We start from the raw sequence: 23,981 nt of genomic DNA, 5'->3' as shown, positions 1-23,981 counted from the left end.
CCGCCGGCTCCGAGGAGATCGCTCACGGTCCCCTGCGGGGCCCAGCCGGAGCTCAACTATCTGCTCCGCCCCTCGGCGGTCGCGGATCTGTACGTTGTTTTCCTCGGCTAGAAGACAGATTATGACGAAATAGAAAACGAGCGTACGGCTCTTGGGAGCAGGAACCTTGGCCGGTTCGGAACTTTTTCTCCTCTAGTGCCCGGCACACAGTAGAAAGGCAACACACACTTGCAAAATAAACCGATTTCTTCTGCAGCCTGCGCCTCCCCCCAGGTGCCAATTCAAACTAGACCACGCTGTTGGGCGTGGCGAGCATGCTCCGTCTCTGGCTTGCTCACTTCGACCTCAGCATGTCAGCTAGGCGGACTGGGCAGTAATGATACTTCTTGGTGGGGAGGGGAGCTCTGGGCGTGAGCTCAGGGCCTGGGTGCTGTCCCCGGGCGTTTTTGGTTAAGGCTAGGGCTCTGCCGCTGGCACCATGGCTTCACTTTTGGTTCGTTGGTGTTAAGTCTTGGGACTTTGTTGCCCCAGCTGGCTTCACACCGAAATCCTCAGATCTCAGCCTCTTAAGTGGCTGGATTACACACGTGAGCCACCGGTGCCTGGCTGAAAATAGTTTAAATTGGTAGCACCATAGACTCTCCCACACCTCCCAATACAGAAGGAATTGCCCCTCAGGGTGATTGCGAGGCTGTGTAGTTCCCACAGGGCAACCCTAGTGATCTCTGAATGGTGTGGTTGTGGGTCCCGATCGGGAGGGAACACATTAACCTCCCTGGATGGAGGTAGCCTTCCTGGAAAGGTCTTCAGGCAGGTCTCCTCCATTCTCTTGTGAATGGTTTGGATTTGGTGAGGGGGTTGAGAGAAGGAACCAAAGCTCTCAGCTGGAATGGGGGACAAATTCACTTTTCTGCCCATGGCAGGAGGCCAGCTCTGCCTCTCAGGCAGGGAAGAACTAGGGCCAACGGGTTAGAGGATGTACATGAATTCTGGTTCAAACATGGCTTGAAATGTTCTGGAGGTTAACATTCATCAAGGACCCAATGTGGGATTGGATTATTATTTTTTTTTGGTGCCATACCTGGGGTTTGAATGCAGAGCCTGGGCACTGTCCCTGAGCTGCTTTTGCTCAAGACTAGCACTCTACCACTTGAGCCACAGCACTGCTTTTTTTACGTAGCTTATTAGAGGTAAGTCTCACAAGAGTTTCCTGCTCAGGCTGGCTTCAAACTCCAGTCCTCAGATCTCAGCCTCCTGAGTAGCTAGGAATACAGGGTGTGAGCTACCAGTGCCTGGCTCAGGCTTTTATTTTTTATTTTTTGGGGGGGGGGTTGGTCATGGGGCTTGAACTCTGGGGCCTGGGTGCTGTTCCTCAGCTCTTCAGCTCAAGGCTAGCACTCTACCACTTGAACCACAGTGCCACTTCCAGTTTTCTGGTGGTTTATTGGAGTTTCCTGCCTGGGCTGGCTTTGAACCGTGATCCTCAGATCTCAGCCTCCTGAGTAGCTAGGCCACCTGTGCCTGGCTTCAGGCTCTTTCAGAAAGGAAATTTCATGCTAATGTAGTGCCGTTGCATTTTTCCCCCAGCTTGGAAGCCTCTGTGGCCAGTTCATCAGCGGGGCCCTCAGAGCACTAACCCGGCTCTTTCACTTCTCATCCTGGGCAATGGTGCCTTTGACCCTCCCACCCACAAATGACAACATGGCTAGTGAGGCTGACAGTCTCTCTGTAATTGGAAGGATATAGGCTGCACACATTTGGCAGATTGAAAGTCACCAGCAGCCAAAGTTAGGGGTCACGGAGGCAGCTAAAGGGCTCAGAGACCCCTGCCTCACATGGTGAAGAGAGAAAGATGGTCAAGTTATAACCCAGATGGGGAAGTTGGTCCCTTGGGGCACTTTCGCTTCCTCTCCTCACTCACAAAGGCAGGGAGGGGCGTCATCATCCCTTGCTGAGGGTTTCTTTGGGGAGAGGTTGACCGGGGCTTATTAAAAAATCTCCTGGTAGCAACAACCTCCCCCACTGGCCCCTAGCTGGCTTTTGCTCCCTTCTAGCCACTTCATGGTAGAGTCCAAATCCAGAACCGTGTGGTTTTCATGGGCCTGAGGGTGTGAGGGGAGGACAAGATGGCCAGAGGCAAGAGTAGGGCTTCAGGGGCATTGGCCATTCTTAGCAGTTCCAGGAAAATGGCCTTTCTCCCAAGCACCCTGCACAGGCGCAGTGGCAACTGTGGCCGCCTTCCCTCCCAGGAGGGTCCCAAACCCTCATGGAGTGCCTCAGAATGCAGTGGGCTCACGCGAGGAAGACCACAAAGATGATGAAGAAGACAATGAGGATGAGGAAGATTTTGACCATGAGCCACCGGTTGGAGGTGACTGACTGGAAGTACTTTAGGATCTCTGAGTGGGCGGCCTCCACATCCAGCTGGGCTCCAAGCACGTTCTCGTCGATCCTGGGACAGGGCCAGGAACAGAAACAGAGGGCATGGGTTAACAAGAATGCTATAGAAATCTATTTGATATAGAGAGACAATCATAATAGGCAGTTTGTAAAAATATCAATCTATAATTTGATACCATATGTGTGCTATCATTTTTGTGTTCATATATTTGTATATAAAAAGACTCCTGGGCCAGGTGCCGGTGGCGCACACCTGTAATCCTAGCTACTCAGAAGACTGAGATCTGAGATCACGGTTCAAAGCCAGCCTGGGCAGGAGAGACCGTGAGACTCCTATCTCCAATAAACCACTAGAAAACCGGAAGTGGCGCTGTAGCTCAAGTGGTAGAGCGCTCACCTTGAGCTGAAGAGCTGAGGGACAGCACCCAGGCCCAGAGTTCAAGTCCCACAACCGCCAAAATAAATAAATAAATAAATAAATGAAAATAAAAAGACTCCTGAAAGTTGGGTGCTGGTGGTTTACACCTGTAATCCTAGCTACTCAGGAGGCTGAGAACTGAGGATTGTGGTTTGAAGCCAGCCCCAGCAAGAAAGTCTGTAAGATGAGCTGGGAATGTGGCTTAGTGGTAGAGTGCTTGGCTAGCATGCATGAAGTCCTAGGTTCAATTCTTCAATATCACATAAGGAGAAAAAGCCAGCAGTGGTGCTGTGGTTCAGGTGGTAGAGCCTTGAGCACAGAGGCTCAGGGACAGAGCCTAGGCCCTGAGTTCAAGGCCCAGGATTGCCACCCCCCCCCAAAAAAAAAAAAAGTCCATAAGATTCCTATTTCCAATTAACCACTAGAAAACTGGAAGTAGAGATATGGCTCAAAGAGGTAGAATGGGGCTAGGAATGTGGTTAGTGGTAGAGTGCTTGCCTAGCAAGCATGAAGCCCTCGGTTCAATTCAGAACTACATAAACAGAAAGATCCAGGAGTGGCTGTAGGAAAAGAAGCTCAGGGACAGTGCCTAGGCCCTGAGATCAACCCCTAGGCCTGCCCCCTCAAAAAAGAGCATGCTAGCCTTGACCAAAAAACCCAGGGACAACATCTGGACTGACCAAAAAAAAAAAAAGATTCCTGGCTGGGTGCTGGTGGCTCATGTGTTATCCTAGCTCACACACACACACACACACAGAGAAGTTACAGCTGGGCACTGATGGCTCATACCTGTAATTCTCAGGAGGCAAAAATCTGAGGATTGCAGTTCAAAGCCAGCCTGGGCAGAAAAGTCACCGAGACTATCTCTAATTTGCCACTCCCAAAATGGAAGTGGCACTATAGCTCAAAGTGATAAAGCCCTAGCCTTAAGCAAAAGAGCTCAAGGACAGCATCCAAAAATCCCACGTCTGACCAAAAACAAAAACAAAAAAACAAAAGTTGATTGATTAAAAATATGCTCTAATAATAAACAACTTTCAGCTTTGTATAACCAATGTAAGCTAATAAAAAAAATGTCATACGCACCAAGTATAAATAGTGCTGGAGAACTGTGGTTTCTTAGATATAATAATGCTGTAATTGTTGTTTAGAATGCTTTACTCTTAGCAGAGGCAGCTAAACACTGAGGGATAAAATGTCATGTTTGTACCTACTTTTTGGGAGGCTGGGAAAATGTGATAAAATGTTAACAACTGATGACTAAGTGAAGGGATTATGGCTGCAAAAACTACCCTCCCAACTTCAGGGTAGTTTTTTTTGTTGATCATGAGGCTTGAACTCAGAACCTGGGCCCTGTCCCTGAGCTCTTCAGCTCAAGGCTACCACTCTAACACTTTGAGCCACAGCACCACTCCCAGTTTTCTGAATGGTTTATTGGAGCTAGGAGTCTCACTGGCTGGCTTTGAACCACAATCCTCAGATCTCAGCTTCCTGAATAGTTAGGATTACAGGCGTGAGCCACTGGCGCCCCGCTTCCACTTCTGGTTTTCTTGTGGTTAATTGGAGATAAGAGTCTCACGAACTTTCTTGCCTGGGTTGGCTTCAAACTATGTCCATTAGATCTTAGACTCCTGAATAGCTAGGATTACAGCATCCAGCTTCCCTGCACTTCTTTTATGCAAGACTAGCACTTTACCACTTGAGCCACAGCACCACTGCCAGCTTTTTCTGGTTATGTGGTACTGAGGAATTGAACCCAGGGCTTCATGAATGCTAGGCAAGCACCCTTCCACTGAGCCATATTCCCAGCCCTAAACTTTTTTTTTTTTTTTGATCGGTTGTGGGCCTTGAAATCTGGGCCTGGGCACTGTCCCTGAGCTCCTCAGCTAAAGGCTAGCACTACCACTTGAGCCGCAGTGCCACTTCCAGTTTTCTGGGTGTTAATTGAAGATAAGAATCTCATGGAGTTTCCTGCCTGGGCTGGCTTTGAACCCTCATCCTCAGATCTCAGCCTTCTGAGTAGCTAGAGCCACTGGTGCCCAGCTCCAAGTAACCACTGGTGGCTAAACCTAGCATGGTGGTTCAAAGTCAGCCTGGGCAGTAAAATCCATGAGATTTTTTTTTTTGGTCATGGGGCTTGAACTCTGGGCCTGAGCATTGCCCCTCACTCAGCTCTTCCGCTCAAGGCTAGCACTCTACCACTTGAGTTGAGTTACAGCGCCACTTCTGGTTTTCTGGTAGTTTATTGGAGATAGGAATTTCATGGACTTTCCTACCTGGGCTGGCTTTGAACTGCAATCCTCAGATCTCAGCCTGCTGGATAACTAGGATTGCAGGCATGAACCACCAGCACCTGGCTCATGAGAATCTTATCTCTGATAAACTCCTCAGAAAATACTGAAAGTAACACTGTGGCTCATGTGGTAGAATGCTAGCCTTGAGCATAAAAAGGCTGAGGGACAGTGCCCAGGCCCTGAGTTCAAACCCTAAGACCAGCAAAAAAAGGGAATCTAGACTTTGTTTTTGTGGGCACTGTCCCTGAGCTTTTGCCCTCAAGGCTAGTACCTTACTACTTGAGCCACAGCTCCACTTTTGGCTTTTTGTTGGTTAATTGGAGATAACTGTCTCATGGACTTCACTGTCCAGGCTGGATTTGAGTTGTGATCCTCAGATCTTAGCCTCCTAAGTTGCTAGGATTACAAGTGTGAGCCATCAGTGCCCAGCTGAAGAATGTAGATATACAGACACACACACACACACACACACACACACACACACACACACACACACACACACCTATACACATACAGTACACACCATATACTTATACCAATATTATAATGTATACTTGTATACATATATTTTATGTAAATTATTTTATATAAACATTGTATGTGAATATGTATCTATTTACATAGAACTTGATTATAAGTATGGGACTATTTGGAGAGAGAAGCCAGAGGGAGTAAAGAAAGAGAATAATGGATGATGAATTGTATCAAACTTACACTTTATGTATAAAGTTAAAAACTTTTAAGGCAAGCCTAGGCTGAAAAGTTTGTGAGACTCATCTCTAGTTAACCACCAAAAAAGCCAAAAGTGGAGGTAGGCTCAAGTGTCAGAATACTGGCCTTGGGAACACAAAGTTCAACAGGACTGGCACACACACACAAAAATTTGAGCCAGGCTCTGGTGGCTCATGTGTATAATCCTAGCTACTCAGGAGGCTGAGATCTGAGGATTGCAGTTCAAAGCCACTCTGGGCAGGAAAGTCCGTGAAACTCTTATTTCCAATTAACTACCAGAAAACCAGAAGTGGCACTGTGGCCAAGTGGTAGAGCACTAGCCTTGAGCTGAAGAGCTGAGGGCCTGGGCACAGTCCCTCAGCTCTTCAGCTCAAGGCTAGCGCTCTACCACTTGAACCACAGCGCCACTTCTGGGTTTTTTCTTTTTGCCTATGTGGTGTTGAGAAATCGAAGCGAGGGCCTCATGCATGCAAGGCAAGTGCTCTACCACTGAGCCACCTTCCCAGCCCAAATAAATAAAATTTTGAGGGCTGAAGGCAAAGATCAAGTGGTTGGTCACCAGCTACAGAGGTATGAAGCTGAGTTCAAACCTCAGTAAGAACAAAAAATCACAATCCTCCAAACTCAGCAGGATTACAATGACAAGCTACTGAGCCTGTCTTAGTTTTTTTTTTTTTGTGCCTTCATTGGGGCTTAAACTCAGAGGCTGGGCACTGTCCCTTAGTTTGTTCGCTCAAGGCTGGTGCTTTATCATTTTAGCCAGAGCTCCACTTCTAGCTTTTTGTTGGTTAATTGCTCAGGCTGACTTGAAACCACCATCCTCAGATTTCAACCTCCTTAGTAGCTAGGATTACAGGAGGAAGTTGGTACCTGGTTTCTTTATTCTGAAGCAAAACTCCTGGAAGTAGTTATCCATTCTTTTCCTTACTGCTCTCACACATATCTGTATTTCTTTTCCCTACTTCACTGTGTCCTTCCCCCCTCCTCCTCCCTTGCCTCTACCTCCGTGTGTCTGTGGTTCTGGGGATAGAGCCCAGGGCCTCATGCATGTTAGTACACTATGACTGAGGTAGGTCTCCAAGCTCTCCCTTCTCTTCCCTTAAACTGTATTTACAAAACTATTTTTCCTCCTATCCCTTCACTAAGCCTGAATCTAGGTCACCTACAACCATCAATATTGCTGATCGAATGAGGACTTCTCAGTCCTGGATGTCTGTTTCCAGTAATGAATGGCTGGGTAGCTCCCATTCAACTAGCCATATCATAAGTAAATAAATAAAACATCGTAAATCAGAATAACACAATTATCAAGTTCAACCTTGGTGAGACAAATGTCAATTTTCTTTGGAGACACATAATCTAGACTCTCTATAATGCCATCAGTCATAACACATAAAGAATAGACCCAAATTAGTAGAAACACTAGCTGGCTGGCTTCGAACCCTAATCCTCAGATCTCAACTCGAGTAGCTAGGATTACAAGCAGGAGCCATTAGTGTCAGGCACAAATTGTTGTTGCTGTTGTTGTTTTTTTTTGAATACTGGACCTTTTTTTTTTTTTTTTGGATCTAGTCATGGGGCCTGAACTCTGGGCCTGGGCGCTGTCCCTAAGCTCTTCAGCTCAAGGCTAGTGCTCTACCACTTGAGCCACAGCACCACTTCCAGCTTTTTGCTTATGTGGTGCTGAGGAATCGAACCCAGGGCCTCATGTATGCAAGACAAGCACTCTACCACTGAGCCACCTTCCCAGCCCTTACTTTTTTTTTTTTTTTTTTGGTTGGTCGTGGGGCTTGAACTCTGGGCTTGGGCGCTATCCTTCAGCTCTTCAGCTCAAGGTGAGCGCTCTACCGCTTGAGCCTCAGTGCCACTTCCGGTTTTCTAGTGGTTTATTGGAGATAAGAGTCTCACGGACTTTCCTTGCCTGGGCTGGCTTTGAATTGTGATACTCAGATCTCAGCCTCCTGAGTAGCTAGGATTACAGTGTGAGCCACCAGTGCCCGGCCATTTACTTTTTTGTTGTACTTTTTTTTTGGTCGGTCTTGGGGCTTGAACTCAGGGCCTGGGCACTGTCTTTGCACTCTTCAGCTCAAGGTGGGCGCTCTACCGCTTGAGCCACAGCACCACTTCTGGTTTTCTAGTGGTTTATTGGAGATAATAGTCTCATGGACTTTCCTGCCTGGGCTGTCTTTGAACTGCGATCCTCAGATCTCAGCCTCCTGAGTAGCGAGGATTACAGGAGTGAGCCACCATCACCCAGCTTTTGTTGTACTTTTGAGACAATGTTACTGTGTAGGCTAGGCTGACCTGGAGCCCTCCATCCTCCTACCTCGGTTTCCTAGGTGTATGTGACACTACAGCATGCTTTGAATATTTACATAGTTTTCTCCCTCATCATCTTTCTCCCAATTTTGTGCCCTTTTTTCCACTGATGCATATATCTCCATAACTGACTAGATAAACACTAAGTGCTACAGAAAAGGAGCCGATGAAATGCCTCTGTCAGTAGCAAGTGGCTCCAGAAAACAGAGGTTACGTTGGTGGGCCTCTATCTTCCTGTAGTACTCACTATCTCTTTTAGCCACACTGGGCTTGATCCTTGAATGGAGGAAGACAGATTCATCTTAAGGTCTTTGCTCCAGCTGTCCCACTGTCTAAAGCATTCTCTCTCTTCTTTAGGTGACTTGATAGACTCCTGTTATTCAGCTGTTTAAGTATTTTTTTCTTCAGAGTAGTCTTCTTTGCTTTTCTCTCAATCTGATTAGTTACTCACATTTTTTCCTCACTTTATTTATTTTTCTGCCAGTACTCAGGGCCTGTGTGCTGTCCCTGAGCTTTCCGCCTCAAGGCTAGTACTCTAGCATTAGAGCCACAGTTCTACTTCTGGCTTTTTTGTGGTTAACTGGAGATAAAGAGTCTTTCCTGACTGGGATGGCTTTGAATCACTACCCTTAGATCTCAGCCTCCTGAGTAGCTAGGAATACAGAGTGAGCCACTCACGTCTGACCCATTTTATTTCATTTACATTTTATTCTTTGTGTTTTATTTGTATTTTTTAACAGTCCTGGGCATAGAAACTATGGCCTTGAAAATGCTAGACAAGTATTCCACTGAGAGATATACCCAGCTCTTTACTTATTTTCTGAGACAAAATCTTACTATGTTATTAAAGTTAGCCTCAAATTCCTAAGCTCAAGTAGTTCTCCTGCCTCAGCCTCCTGGGTAGCTGGAAATACAGGCACACACCACCATGCCAGGCTCTTTAGTCACTTTTTTCTTTTCTTTTTTTTTGGTCGGTCATGGGGCCTGGACTCTGGGCCTGGGTGCTGTCCCTCAGCTCTTCAGCTCAAGGCTAGTGCTCTACCACTTGAGCCACAGCTCTACTTCCAGCTTTTTCTGCTTATATGGTGCTGAGGAATCGAACCCAGGGCCTCATGCATGCAAGGCAAGCACTCCACCACTGAGCCAACTTCCCAGCCCAATCACTTTTTTCTTAGCTCTCCTTCCCAGTGAGATACTAGGGATTGAGTTTAGGTTGAGACCCTAGATATGCTGGCAATGTTCTACTGTACTAATCACTCTCAACTACTCAGTCATTTTCTTAACACACTGTCTTACTTAATTCTCTATATAGTTGTTTTATTAGGGCTTGGAATTTACTTAGTGTTCTTGGAACGGGTGCTAAATGGGTGGAAGCAAGGTTCATTCTACTCTTCTGAAGACATCAAGCTGCCTGTCCTTGGCTTCTCTCAGTGGAGAGAGAGAAGGAATCTCACCTCTGAATGGTTTCCTCCTGTTCTTTAACCATGTGTGCCAACTGTTGAAAGATAGAGCCCAACTCAACAATTGTAGATTCAATGTTCTGCATGGTATCTGCCCGACTTTGGATGTAGGAATCCTTCAGGAGAGGGAGAAAACACAAGTTCATCATGAGCTTCTTCAGGATAGGTAAGAGCTTGAGCTTTAAGACTCTCTCAGCTTGCAAGTCCACCATCGTACACCCCAAATACTCTAAGCAGAAGGGTGCGGAGACAACAGAGGAGCTCATCCTTCTCAGTTCAGAGCCTCCCTACCTGCTCGTCAATGAGCTGTAATTGCTGGCTGGTCCGAGAGTCCACCATGTCAATGGCCACATCCCTGGAGGCACAGGACTCAGCCCCCAAAACCGCAGGACCACCTCCTGAGGAAGAGAGAGGACATGCCACATCTTAAGGGTTAAAAGAATGGTCAAGCCAGTGCTGCTGGCTCATTCCTGTAATCCCAGCTACTCAGAAGGCTGAGATTTGAGGACTGCAGTTTGAAGCCAGCCTGGGGCAAGGAAGTTCATGAGATTCTATCTCCAATAAACACACACACACACACACACACACACACACACACACGCGCGCGCGCACGCACGCGCGCGCGAGAAATAGAGCACAGTGCAAGCCTTGAGCAAAAAACCTCAGGGAGGGCTGGGAAGGTGGCTCAGTGGTAGAGCGCTTGCCTTGCATGCATGAGGCCCTGGGTTCGATTCCTCAGCACCACATAAGCAAAAAGAAAAAAGCTGTAAGTGGTGCTGTGGCTCAAGTGGTAGAACGCTAGCCTTGAGCTGAAGAGCTAAGGGACAGTGCCCAGGCCCAGAGTTCAGGCCCCACGACCGGACCCCAAAAACAAAAAACAAAAAACAAAAAAACCCTCAGGGACAGAGCCTGGACCATGATTTCAATACCTAAGACTGGCGCATGTGTGTGCGACACCCCGCCCTTTGGCAAAAGAATCCTCATAACCAGGTTTGACCTCTGACAGGTACTGTCTATCAATTTCACGGGCCCTCCATTCCCTTACACCAAATCTGCCGTCAGAGGATGCCATCAGCTCCAGAAGTAAGCCTTATCCACCACCTGCCCCTGTCTCCTGGGCCTCCCATACTGTCTGTGACTCACCTAAGTGGTTGGGGGCAAGGGGCAGGGCTGACACAGGTGCCCGTGAAAATTGCTCCCTCCGGCTCTTCTGCTGTTTCAGATTCTGGGGTTGGGGAAGAAATGCAAAGGTCCTGAGGCCTCTGGAAAGCAGATAGGTTAAGGAGATCCCTCTTATTGGCCCCATAAACCTATGAAACTTCCTCCTTTCCTCTTTCCTACTGCATACCCTCCCACACACCCCAATTCAATTCCCACCACCATCCACAGACTCCTCTTACCTCTGTCCTCACTTCTAAAACTGATTTGAAGTCATTGGACATGGACGCCAGTTTTGACTAGAAGGAAAGGAGAAAAGGTCAAATATGACACATAAGTCAGGAAACCCATGGCTCATGCCTATAATCTCAGCTACTCAGGAGGATGAGACCTGGAGCAAAAAGATCCAAGAGACTCTATCTTTGATTAAACAGTAAAGTGTTAGCCGGGCGCTGGTGGCTCACGCCTGTAATCCTAGCTATTCAGGAGGCTGAGATCTGAGAATCACGGTTCAAAGCCAGCCCGGGCAGGAGAGACTGTGAGACTCCTATCTCCAATAAACCACCAGAAAACCGGAAGTGGCGCTGTAGCTCAAGTGGTAGAGCGTTCGCCTTGAGCTGAAGAGCTGAAGGACAGTGCCCAGGCCCAGAGTTCAAGCCCCACGACCGACCAAAAAAAAACAGTAAAGTGTTAGACTGGAAGCATAGCTCAAGTGGTAGAGGGCCAGCCATGAGCAAGAAATCAGAGCAAAACTAACAATGAGGTTCATCAGGCACAAGTGGCTCATCATCCTAGCTACTCAGGAGGCCGAGATCTGAGGATGGAGGTTTGAAGCTAGCCTGAGGAGGCAAGTCCATGAAACTCTTTTCTTTTTTCTTTTTGTCGGTCATGGGGCTTGAACTCTGGGCCTGGGCACTGTCCTTTAGCTATTCAGCTCAAGGTGAGGGCTCTACTACTTGAGCCACAATGCCACTTCTGGTTTTCTGGTGGTTTATTGGAGATAAGAGTCTCACGGAGTTTCTTGCCCAGGCTGGCTTTGAATGGTGATCCTCAGACCTCAGCCTCCTGAGTAGCTAGGATTACAGGTGTTCTTATCTTCAATTAAGAATCAAAATAGCCTGGAGTGGAGCTGTGGCTCAAGTGGTACAGCACTAGACTTGAGCACAAAAGCTCAGACTTTGAGTTCAAGCCTCAGTACTGGCGTGCCCACCTGCACTCATGTGCGTGCGCACACACACGTATGCACACATACACACACGTGTACACACACACACACACACACATACACACACACACACACACACACCTGTGAAGTTCAAGCCTTTGTGCCAGCAAAAAATAAAGGAAGCCGGGTGCTGGTGGCTCACGCCTAATATCCTAGCTACTCAGGAGACTGAGATCTGAGGACCATGGTTCAAAGCCAACTTGGGCAGGAAAGTCCATGAAACTCTTATCTTCAATAAAAACCACCAGAAAACCAGAAGTGGTGCTATAGCTCAAGTGTTAGAGCACTTGCTTTGAGATGAAGAGCTGAGGGACAGTGCCTAGGCCCAGAGTTCAAGCCCCACGACCGACAAAAAAAGAAATAAAATAAAGGGGGGGTTGGGGGAGGAGAGGAAAGACATTTTGGCTGTGCATGGTGGCATACACGTATAGTATTAATATCCAGAAAGCGTGGAGGTAGGAGAACCAAAACTAGCCTGAGCTTCATAGGGAGACTCTGTCCAGCACTCAGGAGGCTGGGGATGGAGGATTGCAAGTTCCAACCAATACGGCCTGGGCTACATTGTGAGACTTTGTCTTAAAAAAAAAAGTAAAAACAAGATAGGCACTAGGGCTCACACCTGTAATACTAGCTACTCAGGGGCTGGGAAGTTGGCTCAGTGGTAGAGGCTTGCCTTGCACGCATGAGGCCCTGGGTTCCATTCCTCAGCACCACATAAGCAGAACAAAGCCAGATGTGGCACTGTGGCTCAAGGGGTAGGACACTGGCCTTGAGCTGAAGAGCTGAGGAACTGCACCCAGGCCCAGAGTTCAGCCCCCATGACTGGAAAAAAAAAACACAATACTAGCTACTCAGGAGGCTGAGATCCAAGTCAGCCCAGGCAGAAAAATCTGCGAGTCTTACCTTCTCCAATTAACCAACAAAAAGCTGGAAATGGAACTTGGCTCAAGTGGTAAGCACCAACCTTGAGTGAAAAAGCTAAGGCATAGCACTTAGGGTCTCTGTTCAAGACCCAGGATGAGAACAAAAAAAAAAAAAAAAAAAAAGAGAAAGAGGAAGGAAGGAAGGAAGGAAGGAAAGAAGGAAATGAAGTACCCAGACCATGAGTTCAAGCCCCAGGGCTGGCACAAAAAAAAAAAAAAAAAAAAAAAAAGAAAAAAAGCTGAGGGTATATGGCACATGGCCCAGAGTTCAAACTCTAATATCATTAAAGGAAAAAAAAATAAAAATAATTTGCTGGTAATGTGGATGCATCTGTAATCCTAGCCACTCAGGAGGTGGAGACTAGATAGGTCTAGAGAGGTCACAGTTCCTAGACAGCCTTGACAGTTAGCGAGACCATATCGTAAATGAGCTGCGTGTGTAGTGCACACATTGGTCATCCAAGCTTCAAGGAGGAAATAAACAGGAGCATCATGCTCTAGGACAGTCCATGCAAAAACATGGCATAGTATCTGAGAAATACATAAAGTAAAATGAGATGAGAGGTGTGACTTAAGTTGCAGATTATCTGTCAAACAACTGAGCAGTTTTCAATCAGTTCAAACCCAAGGATCACTATAAAAATGAGTAAAACAATAATAGTACTTATTATCATTTAACATTTAAAAAATAAAAAACATACTTTGCTCCCTTCCTTTCCTCCATCCCCCAAATCCTACCTGCAAAGAGACCACAATGGTGTTGGAATGGGTCTGTAGATGCCGGCCACTCTGGCTGCCCTTGGCTCTTACGAAATCTTGAAGCTGAGCAATTTGTTTGTTGAGGCTATTGATGTCCTGGAAAAAAGAGCCCACAGAAATAGTATTAACCAAGGAGTCTTCAGCCAGTAGTCATCCTCCGGCAGGGGAGAGCAAGATGAAAACTATTACCTACTACAGTGGGTAGTACTCACTGTAATCCTAGCTTATTTAGGAGACTGAGATCTGAGGATTCAAGTTCAAAGCCAACCTTAACCACCAAAAAGCCAGAAGCAGAACTGAGTTCAAGCTCCAGGACCAGTTTAAAAACAAAAAAAGTTAGTATCCTCGACAGTCAGATGAGAAGGGCCTGCTAGGATTTTCCAAACTCTAGTGTTTGCTCTTACTCACTTCCACCAGAGAAGAGCCAGAAAAGTAAAAGTAAATGAATGACTTGTTACCCCTCTACCTTTTTGCTCTATTGAACTCTGTTGAGGCCACAGAACCCTTTTAACAGTCAAAGACTTGGAGCAGACTAATCAAACCACTGTGCCTGGACAATCTCAGGAAAGAAGAGAGGAAGTAATCAATTTCCTAAAGACATCATCAACAAGATTTTTTTTTGGGGGGCGGGGAGAGAGGGATGAGGAAGTGGTGCCAGTCCTGGGGTTTGATACATAGCCTGGGAGCTGTCCTTGAGTTTTTCATTCTTTTTCTCAAGGATAGAGCTCTAACACTTGAGCCACAGTTCTACTTCCAGCTTTTTGGTCATTAAGTGGATATTAAAGTCTCACAGAAAAAAAAAGTCTGGGCACTGGTGGCTCACCCCTGTAATCCTAGCTACTAAAGAAACTGAGATCTGAGGATTGCGGTTCAAAGCTAGCCTGGGCAGGAAAAGTCTGTGAGACTCTTAGCTCTAATAAACCACTAGAAAACCAAAAGTGGCTCATGTGGCAGAGTGCTAGCCTTGAGCTGAAGAGCTGAGGGACAGCGCCCAGGCCCAGAGTTCAAGCCCCACGATCGCCAAAAAATATATAAATAAAATAAAGAATTCTTTGTATAAAAATCATTTTGTGCTGGGCGCCAGTGGCTCACGCCTGTAATTCTAGCTACTCAGGAGGCTGAGATCTGAGGATTGAGGTTCAAAGCCATCCCGGGCAGGAAAGTCTGTGAAACTCTTATCTCCAATAAACCACCAGAAAACTGGAAGTGGCACTGTAGCTCAAGTGGTAGTGCGCTAGCATTGAGCTGAAGAGTTGAAGGACAGTGCTCAGGAGGAGTTCAAGGCCCACGACCAACAAACAATAAAAAATAAAAAATAAATCATTTTGTTACCAGGTGCCAGAGGCTCATGCTTGTAGTCTCAGCTACTTAGGAGACTGAATTCTAAGGATCTTGGTTCAAAGTTAGCCCAGGCAAGAAGGTCTGCGAATTTTTTTTTTTTTTTTTGTCGGTCATAGGGCTTGAACTCTGGGCCTGGGCACTGTCCCTCAGCTCTTCAGCTCAAGGCTACTTCTCTACCCCACAGTGCCACTTCCAGTTTTCTAGTGGTTTATTGGAAATAAGAGTCTCATGGACTTTCCTGCCTGGGCTGGCTTTGAACTTCGATTCTCAGATCTCAGCTTTCTGAGTAGCTAGGATTACAGGTGTGACCCACTAGCACCAGGCTACAAAGAATTCTATTATGACTAAAGAGTAATTTCTTACTCAAGGTTACACATAGTACTTTACCAGCACAGTCAAACTTTCTACACCAGACCAGTTTGTCATCTGGTCCCTAATTCAGTCTGCCAAGGGACAAATAAGACAAGGAAGAGGAAGGAGGTGGCTAAGGAGGTGGCATAAAAAGCCTAACCCAGGACCAGAAGAGGAGGCATCAAGAATTAGGAGTAGGGGCTAGGAAGGTGGCTCAGTGGTAGAGCGCTTGACTTGCATGCATGAGGCCCTGGGTTAGATTCCTCAGCACCACATAAGCAGAAAAAGCCAGAAGTGGCGCTGTGGCTCAAGTGGTAGAGAGGGCTAGCCTTGAGCTGAAGAGCTGAGGGACAGCGCCCAGGCCCAGAGTTCAAGCCTCAGGACTTGCAAAAAAAAAAAAAAAAAAGAATTTGGAATGTGGAAGAGGGCAAATAATGAGAAATAAAGGGAGTGAATTTTAGTACATAATTTTGCATGTATGGAAATATTAGAAAACCCCTTTGTATAAGCAATATATACTAATAAACAATTTGAAAAAAAAAAAAAAAAGCCAGGTGCCAGTGGTTCATACCTGTAATCCTAGCTACTCAGAAGGCTGAAATCGGAGGATCCTGATTTGAAATCAGCCTAGGAAGGAAAATCTTTGTTTTGTTTTTTGGATCAGTTCGTGGGGCCTGAACTCTGGGCTTGGGCGCTGTCCCTCAGCTCTTCAGCTCAAGGCTAGGCTCTACCACTTGAGCCACACCGCCACTTCCAGATTTTTTTCTTTTTGCTTATGTGGTACTGAGGAATCGAACCCAGGGCCTCATGCATGCAAGGCAAGCGCTCTACCACTGAGCCACCTTCCCAGCCCCAGGCAGGAAAATCTTTTTTTTTTTGGTCGGTCGTGGGGCTTGAACTCTGGGCCTGGGTGCTGTCCCTCAGCTCTTCAGCTCAAGGCGAGCGCTCTACCACTTGAGCTACAGCGCCACTTCTGGTTTTCTGGTGGTTTATTGGAGATAGGAGTCTCATGGTCTCTCCTGCCTGGGCTGGCTTTGAACTGCGATCCTCAGATCTCAGCCTCCTGAGTAGCTAGGATTACAGGCGTGAGCCACCAGCGCCCGGCTGCAGGCAGGAAAATCTTTAAGACTCTTATTTCCAATTAATCACCAGAAAGGCAGAAGTGGAACTGTGGCACCAGCCTAGAGCAAAAAAGCTAAAAAATAGCACCCTGAGTTCATGCCTCAGTACTGGCACAAAAATAAATAAATAACATTCAGATCTGTCTGAATCTGTGGGCCAGCTATTTAACAAAGCCAAGCAACAAAACCACAATAGATAATAGAACTCTATTTTTCCAGCACAGCATCTCTTGAATGGGTCTGCCCCTTTGGCCTCTGTCATCACCTTTGTACTAAACAGTAGCTGCTTCCTCCCAAAACTGGGTAGACTGAATGTGTTGCCCAAAATACTTAGGATACTACTGAACTCATTAGCCAGGTCCACGATGCGCTTCATGCCCAGAGAGTAACTTACATTACTAGCTTCCTGCCAATCATTCATTCATTCATTTATTCATTAATTTAATTCACCAACAGCCAAGTGCCAGACAATGTTATACTTAGGATACATTTATTTATTTATTTATTGTTGGTTGTGGGGAGCTTGAACTCAGGGCCTAGGCACTGTCCCTGAGTTCTTTTGCTCAAGGCTAGTGTTCTACCACTGGTACTACTGCACCACTTTCCGTTTTTGAGTGGTTAATTGGAGAGAATTCTCTCCTGTGCACTTTTCTGCCTGGGCTGGCTTTGAACCACGACCCTGAGATTTCAGTAGCTAGGATTACAGGTGAGAATCACCTGTGCTTGGTTTAGGATACATTTATGAAGATATAGAAGAAAACAAACAAACAAACATATTGAAGCCAGGCACCGGTGGCTCACACCTGTAATCCTAACTACTCGGGAGGCTGAGATCTGAGGATCAAGATTCAATGCCAGGGGCTGGGAAGGTGGCTCAGTGGTAGAGCGCTTGCCTTACATGCCTGAGGCCCTGGGTTTGATTCCTCAGCACCACATAAGCAAAAAGAAAAAAGCCGGAAGTGGCACTGTGGCTCAAGTGGTAGAGTGCTAGCCTTGAGCTGAAGAGCTGAGGGACAGCATCCAGGCCCAGAGTTCAGGCCCCACGACAGATACCTCCCCCCCCCCCCAAAAAAAAAAAGATTCAATGCCAGCCCAGACAGGAAAGTCCGTGAGACTCTTATCTCCAATTAACCACCAGAAAATTGGAAGTAGTGGCTTACGTGGTAGAGCACTAGCCTTGAGTTGAGCTGAGGGACAGCGCCAGGCCCAGAGTTCAAGCCCCATGACCGACAAAAAAAACCAAACAAACATCTTGGCCAGGTACAGTGGTAGACATGTGTAATCTAGCACCAAGAGGACTGAGACAGGAGAACTGTGACTTCTAGAGCATTGTGAGCTGCCAAAGGCTTTTGTGGTAGTGTTCATCTCTTTTGATTTGAGGGGAGGGATGAGAAGGAACACATAGAAATAATAAACATAAATAAACTAATTATAGAGAATGTTATAAAGTTCAAATGCTACACAAAAAGAAAATAGAACAGAATAAGAAGATCAGTTTGGGTGATAAGAGTATTAAACATCATGAACAGGGTAAGCTGCCCTGAGCAACTGATATCTGAGCAAAGAGGTACATTTTCCATCTTTACAGTTCCTCTGCCTGGAATGCTCTTCCGCTGCTCCTAAACAAGATATGAATCTAGCTTAGATTTTATTCCCTTCAGCGCGTGCGTGCGTGCGTGCGTGCGTGCGTGTGTGCGTGCGTGCGTGTGTGTGTGTGTGTGTGTGTGTGTGTGTGTGTGTCCGTCCCCTGGGACTTAAACTCAGGGTCTAGGTGCTGTCCCTGAGCTTTTGTGTTCAAGGCTAGTGCTGTACTACTTGAATGACATTTCCACTTCCAGCCTTTTGGTGGCTAATTGTAGATAAGTGTCTCAGGAGGGCTGGGAAGGTGGCTCTGGTTGAGTGCTTGCCTGGTATGCATGAGGCCCTGGGTTCGATTCCTTAGTGCCAGAAGTGGCGCTGTGGCTCAAGTGGTAGAGCGCTAGCCTTGAGCAAAAGCAGCTTAGGGACAGTGCCCAGGCCCTGAGTTCAAGCTCCAGGACCGGCAAAAAAAAAAGTCTCAGGGACTTTTCTACCTGGACTGGCTTTGAACCATGATCCTCAGAATCCAGCCTCCTGAGTAGCTAGGATTATAGGCGTGAGCCACCAGGGCTCGGCCTATTCATCTTTTCTATACCACTCACTTCCTAGTAACTGCTAAGTATGGGCTTGTGGCATCAGATGTCTCTTCCAGAAAAGAAGCCCTTGAAAGGCAAGAAAGAATCTTGCCTCATGTTTGTATCAACAGTACCCCAGGCAGGGCTTTGTATATGGTGGATAATCAGAGTTGGACATTTGGGGATACATCTAGACACTTGCTCTAGAACTCCACACAAAATGATGGACGTAGCAGGGATCTAGGGGCTGATGAATACTAACTACTTGAGAAGCTGAGATGAGATCTGACAATTAAGGTTCGAGGCTAACTTGGGAAGACAAATCCACGAACCTTGATCCTCAAGTCTCTGCCTCCTGAGTAGCTACAATTACAGACAGACATGAGGCACCAGCACTGGGCCAAATCTGAGAGACACTTATTTCTTTTTTTTTTGTCGGTCATGGGGCTTGAACTCCGGGCCTGGGCGCTGTCCCTCAGCTCTTCAGCTCAAGGCGAGCGTTCTACCACTTGAGCTACAGCGCTACTTCCGGTTTTCTGGTGGTTTATTGGAGATAGGAGTCTCACGGTCTCTCCTACCCGGGCTGGCTTTGAACCGCGATCCTCAGATCTCAGCCTCCTGAGTAGCTAGGATTACAGGCGTGAGCCACCAGCGCCCGGCTGAGACACTTATTTCTAATTAACCAACAAAAAGAATGGAAACATGGCTTACGTGGCAGAGTCTAAGCCTTGAATGCAGACGCTAAATAAAATCTTGGTATTTCCTGGCAGGTAACAGCTCACCTGTTTGATGATATATGTTAGCTCCTCAATTTCTACTGCTTTATCATCAAAGAGGGACTTGCGCTTTGCCACTGTGAAGACAAATAAGAAGTTATAACAGGCTGGGCACTGGTGGCTCACTCCTGTAATCCTGGCTACTCAGGAAGCTGAGATCTGAGGATCAGGATTCAAAGACAGCCTATGCAGAAAAAGTCCATGAGACTCTCATCTACAATAAACCACTCAGAAAACCAGAAGTGGCGCTGTGGCTCAAGTGGTAGAGCCCTAGCCTGGAGCTGAAGAGCTCAGTGATAGTGCCCAGGCCCAGAGTTCAAGCCCCACAACCACCCCCCCCCCATTAAAAAAAAAAAAAAAAGTTATAACAGGTTAAAGGCATTCCTCAAGGAGCTGTGGGTGTAGCTCAGGGGTAGAGCACTTGCCTAGTATGCCCAAGGCTCTGGGTTCCATCCCTGGCATCTCTTACATCCCCCAAAAGTTGAAGCTCAAGGAATACATGTTCCTCAGTCCTCTGTTTCACTGCTATATGAGAGAGAAATCCCAAGAACACTCACAGATTGTCAGCTTCTCCAGCTTGGCAAACGTATTGCTGAGGTCCTTCCCAATGCGCCTGCAAACAATTAGAGAACACTGGAAAAGGGAAGAAGAAGGACTGTTCCCACATTAGCTCTAGTACCACCAATCTCAGCCTTCATAACCAAGTCACTAGGGCTGGGAATGTAGCCTAATGGTAGTAGAGTGCTTGCCTAGCATGTATGAAGCCCTTGGTTTGATTCCTCAGTACCACATACACTGAAAAAGCTGGAAGTGGCACTATGGCTCAAGTGGTAGAATATTAGCCTTGAGCTTAAGAGCTTAGGAACAGCACCCAGACCCAGAGTTCAAGCCCCATGACCAACAAAAATAAAATAAAATAAAATAAAAAAAAATCAAGCCACCAGAGGCAAGCCTACTTCTCTTTGGACACTCATTGTATATCACATCACAAAGCTCTCAACTCACTTGGCCATGAGAGTAAATTCACTGCGCTGTCGGGCAGCACGAAGAGCAGGCTTATTAGTCTGGATTCCATTCTGAAAAGTAATACCAAGAAGTCATGATTTGAGCTCCCCCTACAATCATTTCCATCTTTGTTGCTTCTCATCTGTCCATAAAACTTTTTTTCTTTGTACTGGTGACAAACTGACAGGCATCAGGCAACTTAAATTTATCAGTAATTTGTAGCCAAGTAGAAAATCAGAGCTAGGTTCAAACCTTGACTCTAACACTTTAGAAACTGGAGGAACTGAGGGAGTTTGCTGCCCCTGAGCATTTGTACTCAAAGCTAGTGCTTCACCACTTTGAGCTACAGTACCACTTTTGGTTTTCTGGTGGTTAATAGGAGGTAAGAGACTCACAGATTTTCCTGCCTGGGATAACTCTGGGATTATAGGTGGGAGCCACTGGGACCTGACTTTTTTTTTTTTGGTTGTGGAGCTTGAACTCAGGACCTGGTCACTGTCTCTGAGCTTTTGTGCTCAAGGCTTGCACTCTACCACTTTGAGCAACAGTGCCTCTTCCAGTTTTCTGGTGGTTAACTGGGGATAAGTGTCACAAACTCTCCTGCCCTGGCTGTCTTTGAACTGTGATCTTCAGAGCTCAGCCTCCTGAGTATCTAGAATTACAGGAGTGAGCCACCGGCACCTGGCCACCATTTTAAGTTTCATAAGCTCTTTTATAAACTAAAGACAATCCTCCCACCAAAACTTGCTATCACTATGGCTTTATAGTAGAGAAAAGAGTGAGCCTGATCAAGATGCACTATGTATATATGGACATATCAAAATGAAATCCCCTAGTACAACAAATTGATCCTAATAAAAAATATTTTTAGCTGGGCACCAGTGGCTCAGTCCTATAATCCTAGCTACTCAGAAGGCAGAGATCTGAGGATTGTGGTTCAACACCAGCCCAGGCAGGAAAGCCTGTGAGACTCTAATCTCTAATTAACCACCAGTAAAACAAAGTGGTGCTGTGGCTCAACTGGTAGAGCAATAGCCTTGAGCTAAAGAGCTGAGGACAGTGACCAGACCCAGAGTTCAAGCCCCATGACTGGCAAAAGAAAAAAAAAAAGGATAAGTTTTTAGAACAGTACTGGGAGCCAGTGGCTCATGTGTATAATGCTAGATACTCTGGAGGCTGAGATTTAAGGATTGCAATTCAAAGCCAGCCTAGGCAGGAAAATCTGTTGAGACTCTTATGTCTAATTAACCACTAAAAACCTGAAAGTGGAGCAGTAGCTCAAGTGGTATGTTAGCCTTGAGCAAAAAAGCTCAGGGAGAGTGCCTAGATCCTGAGTTTAAACCCCAGCCCCAGGACTACATTTTTTAAAAAAGGAGTAGTAGTCAAAGTTTTTTTTTTTTATTAGAAAGTTACTAATCCACCTATTCTTCATCTGTCCCATACTCTATTGTAAGTATAGAAAAACTGAGGTTCAACTAGCTTCATTGTTGTCACAGAGAAACCTTGTAGTGGGACTAGAATTTAAGGTGTCTATCTTTCAGCTGAAGGCTACGACAGAAGTTGTTTCTTATACAGTCTAAATACCTTATAAACAGCATTGCTGGCCTTAAAACATTCCTACAAGAATAGCAATCCAAGGGCTGAGCACTGGTTGCTCACTCCTGAAATCCTAATTACTTGGGAGGCTGAGATCTGAGGATGGCTGTCGAAGCCAGGAGGGGTAAGAAAGTCCATAAAGCTCTTACCTCCAATTAATCACCAGAAAACCGAAAGTGGAGCTGTGCTTCAAAGCGATAGAGAGCTAGCCTTGAGCAAAAAAGCTCAGGGACAGTGCCCAGACCCTGAGGTTCAAGCCCATGAATAGAAATCTGATGGGTGGTGGTAGCTCACATAGCTACTTAGGAGGATGAGATCAGAGGATCACAGTTTGAAGCCAGCTCAAGCAAAAAAGTGTGAGATTCTTATCTCCAATTAACCACTAAAGAGCTTGAAAGGGGAGCTGTGCTTCTAGTGGTAGAGCATCAGTCTTGAGTGAAAAAGCTAAGGGAGAGCGCCCAGGCCCCAAATTCAAGTCATAGCATCCATGTACACAACATACCTGAGTGTAGGGCATACATACACAAAATAGCAATCCTACTCTCTGGGGAATCGAGCGCACGGGCTAGGACCTTGCCTCCTAGCAAGCTCATCCATTCTCTGTGACTTAGTAGGTCCTACTAAGCTCTTCATCAAGTTCATCTAAACTACCAGCTGTCCATCAAGTTTCCCCAGAGATTACTTCATTTAGCAGTACTCGGACACAGCTCTGCCCAGACTCAAGCTTTTCCCACTCCAAGTGGTCCTTACCTGACGGCTTTGTAGGGACTTGCAGGCAGACAGGAACTCCTGGGTCCGATCCCGGCAGGACATGGTGTCGGGAGGGGGAGGGATCAGGACCACTGGAGGGGGCAGAGGGGTGATGTCGCTGCTGCTACTGCCAGCAGTTGCAGGCAGGACCTGTGTCTTTGAGAGACCCAGGTAGACACCCTGATCCGTGTTCTTAGACCCGTAGCGTTTCCGCGGGATCATTGAGTCGCATAACCTCGCACTGTGGTGGAGGGGAGAGTGTCATTCCCCAGGTGGCCTCCTTCCCGACAAATTCCCTCCTCAACCATCAAGTCCTTGGGCCCTTCTTGCACTCGACAGACTTTGGCGCCCAAGGGAACTAGCAGATCCTGAGTGCCATTCGCCGCAGGAAGGGGCCGATTTCTTCCGGGCCCAACGAGAAGTCTCCTCAGACTTTTCTTCCAAGTTGGCTCTGGCGGCCAAATCGCGGGCCGGTGGGCCCTGAAGTCAAGCAGAACCAGAACGAGGTTCCGGGGCCCGGAAGCTCCAGCTCGCCCTAAATAACTGTCCCAGACCCTAACCGTGCCCTCTTCCTACCGGTAATTTCCTTCAAGCCCTCACAGAGAAACCGTGACGAACATCCCGGGTGGGGAAGATACTTCGGTGGGCGGAGGGGGAAAAACCTCTAAGGTGTTTATTTGAAACAGGAAGTCCCGCCCAGCCAAAGTTCTGACTTCTGGAAGACGGGCACCACTGATTAGCTAGCGGCGATGTCTGTCTCAACAGGGGCTTTCCTGATTGGATGGCGCGGTATTCGCTCACCCGGAGCCGGAGGGGCAGGACTTGCCTCCTCACCCCGGTTCCCTTCCCCTCCCCCGCCCGTCGCCGCCCGTGAACATCCTGACACGACGGCCGGGCGCCACTCTTACAGCGGATCCTACCTCCTCTCTGTCGCTTATCACTGCGCCACCGCCACAATCTCCAAAGCTGTCACCGCCTCCTCCCTAGAGGCTTAAAGTCGCCGAAACCCGAGTGCGACTCTGAGCCGCCACGTCACCTACACGTAACCCCACCCCCGTGACGCGTTGGCTGCGCCACGCCTTTTCTAGCTCAGGGACCCAAGACACGCCCCCTCCCCCAACGTCAGCGCGGTTCCACCTTTCTATTGGCTAAGATACCGCTGTGGCCCCGCCCCCGAGGAGCCGACCCGGGCCTGGGACT

General features: G+C 47.1%; 1 protein-coding gene across 3 annotated transcripts; it reads right to left on the bottom strand.

Annotated features, from left to right (window-relative positions):
- Positions 1–1,709: 1,709 nt before the first annotated feature.
- Positions 1,710–23,858, bottom strand: LOC138810665 (syntaxin-5). 3 transcript variants are annotated; one of them, XM_069997837.1, is made up of 11 exons: positions 23,702–23,858; positions 22,782–23,261; positions 20,436–20,506; positions 19,988–20,043; positions 19,437–19,507; positions 13,668–13,784; positions 11,024–11,080; positions 10,767–10,848; positions 9,915–10,021; positions 9,618–9,739; positions 1,710–2,452 (listed from the first exon to the last, which is right to left on the bottom strand). In XM_069997837.1, exons 2-11 carry the CDS (start codon positions 23,001–23,003, stop codon positions 2,293–2,295), a joined length of 1,065 nt encoding a protein of 354 aa, XP_069853938.1. In that variant the 5' UTR covers positions 23,004–23,261; positions 23,702–23,858; the 3' UTR covers positions 1,710–2,292. The 3 variants fall into 3 exon arrangements, with proteins under 3 accessions (XP_069853938.1, XP_069853937.1, XP_069853936.1); XM_069997836.1 differs by having other exon boundaries at positions 22,782–23,022; XM_069997835.1 differs by lacking the exon at positions 23,702–23,858 and having other exon boundaries at positions 22,782–23,537.
- Between the last annotated feature and the right edge of the window lie 123 nt (positions 23,859–23,981).

Source organism: Dipodomys merriami, unplaced genomic scaffold, assembly GCF_024711535.1.
Source record: "Dipodomys merriami isolate MVZ:Mamm:240054 unplaced genomic scaffold, mDipMer1.0.p SCAF_505, whole genome shotgun sequence".
In the NCBI taxonomy this organism is placed as follows: Eukaryota; Metazoa; Chordata; class Mammalia; order Rodentia; family Heteromyidae; genus Dipodomys; species Dipodomys merriami.
This window is presented reverse-complemented; position numbering and strand designations above follow the sequence as displayed.

Excerpts from the sequence above, each read along its gene's own strand:
- LOC138810665 (XM_069997837.1), bottom strand. The coding sequence starts at position 23,003 with ATGATCCCGCGGAAACGCTACGGGTCTAAGAACACGGATCAGGGTGTC. Across the intron at positions 13,785-19,436 it reads TAACATATATCATCAAACAG|GACATCAATAGCCTCAACAA; the intron begins GTGAGCTGTTAC and ends TCTTTTTTCCAG. Across the intron at positions 10,849-11,023 it reads TTTTAGAAGTGAGGACAGAG|AATCTGAAACAGCAGAAGAG; the intron begins GTAAGAGGAGTC and ends CCCCAACCCCAG.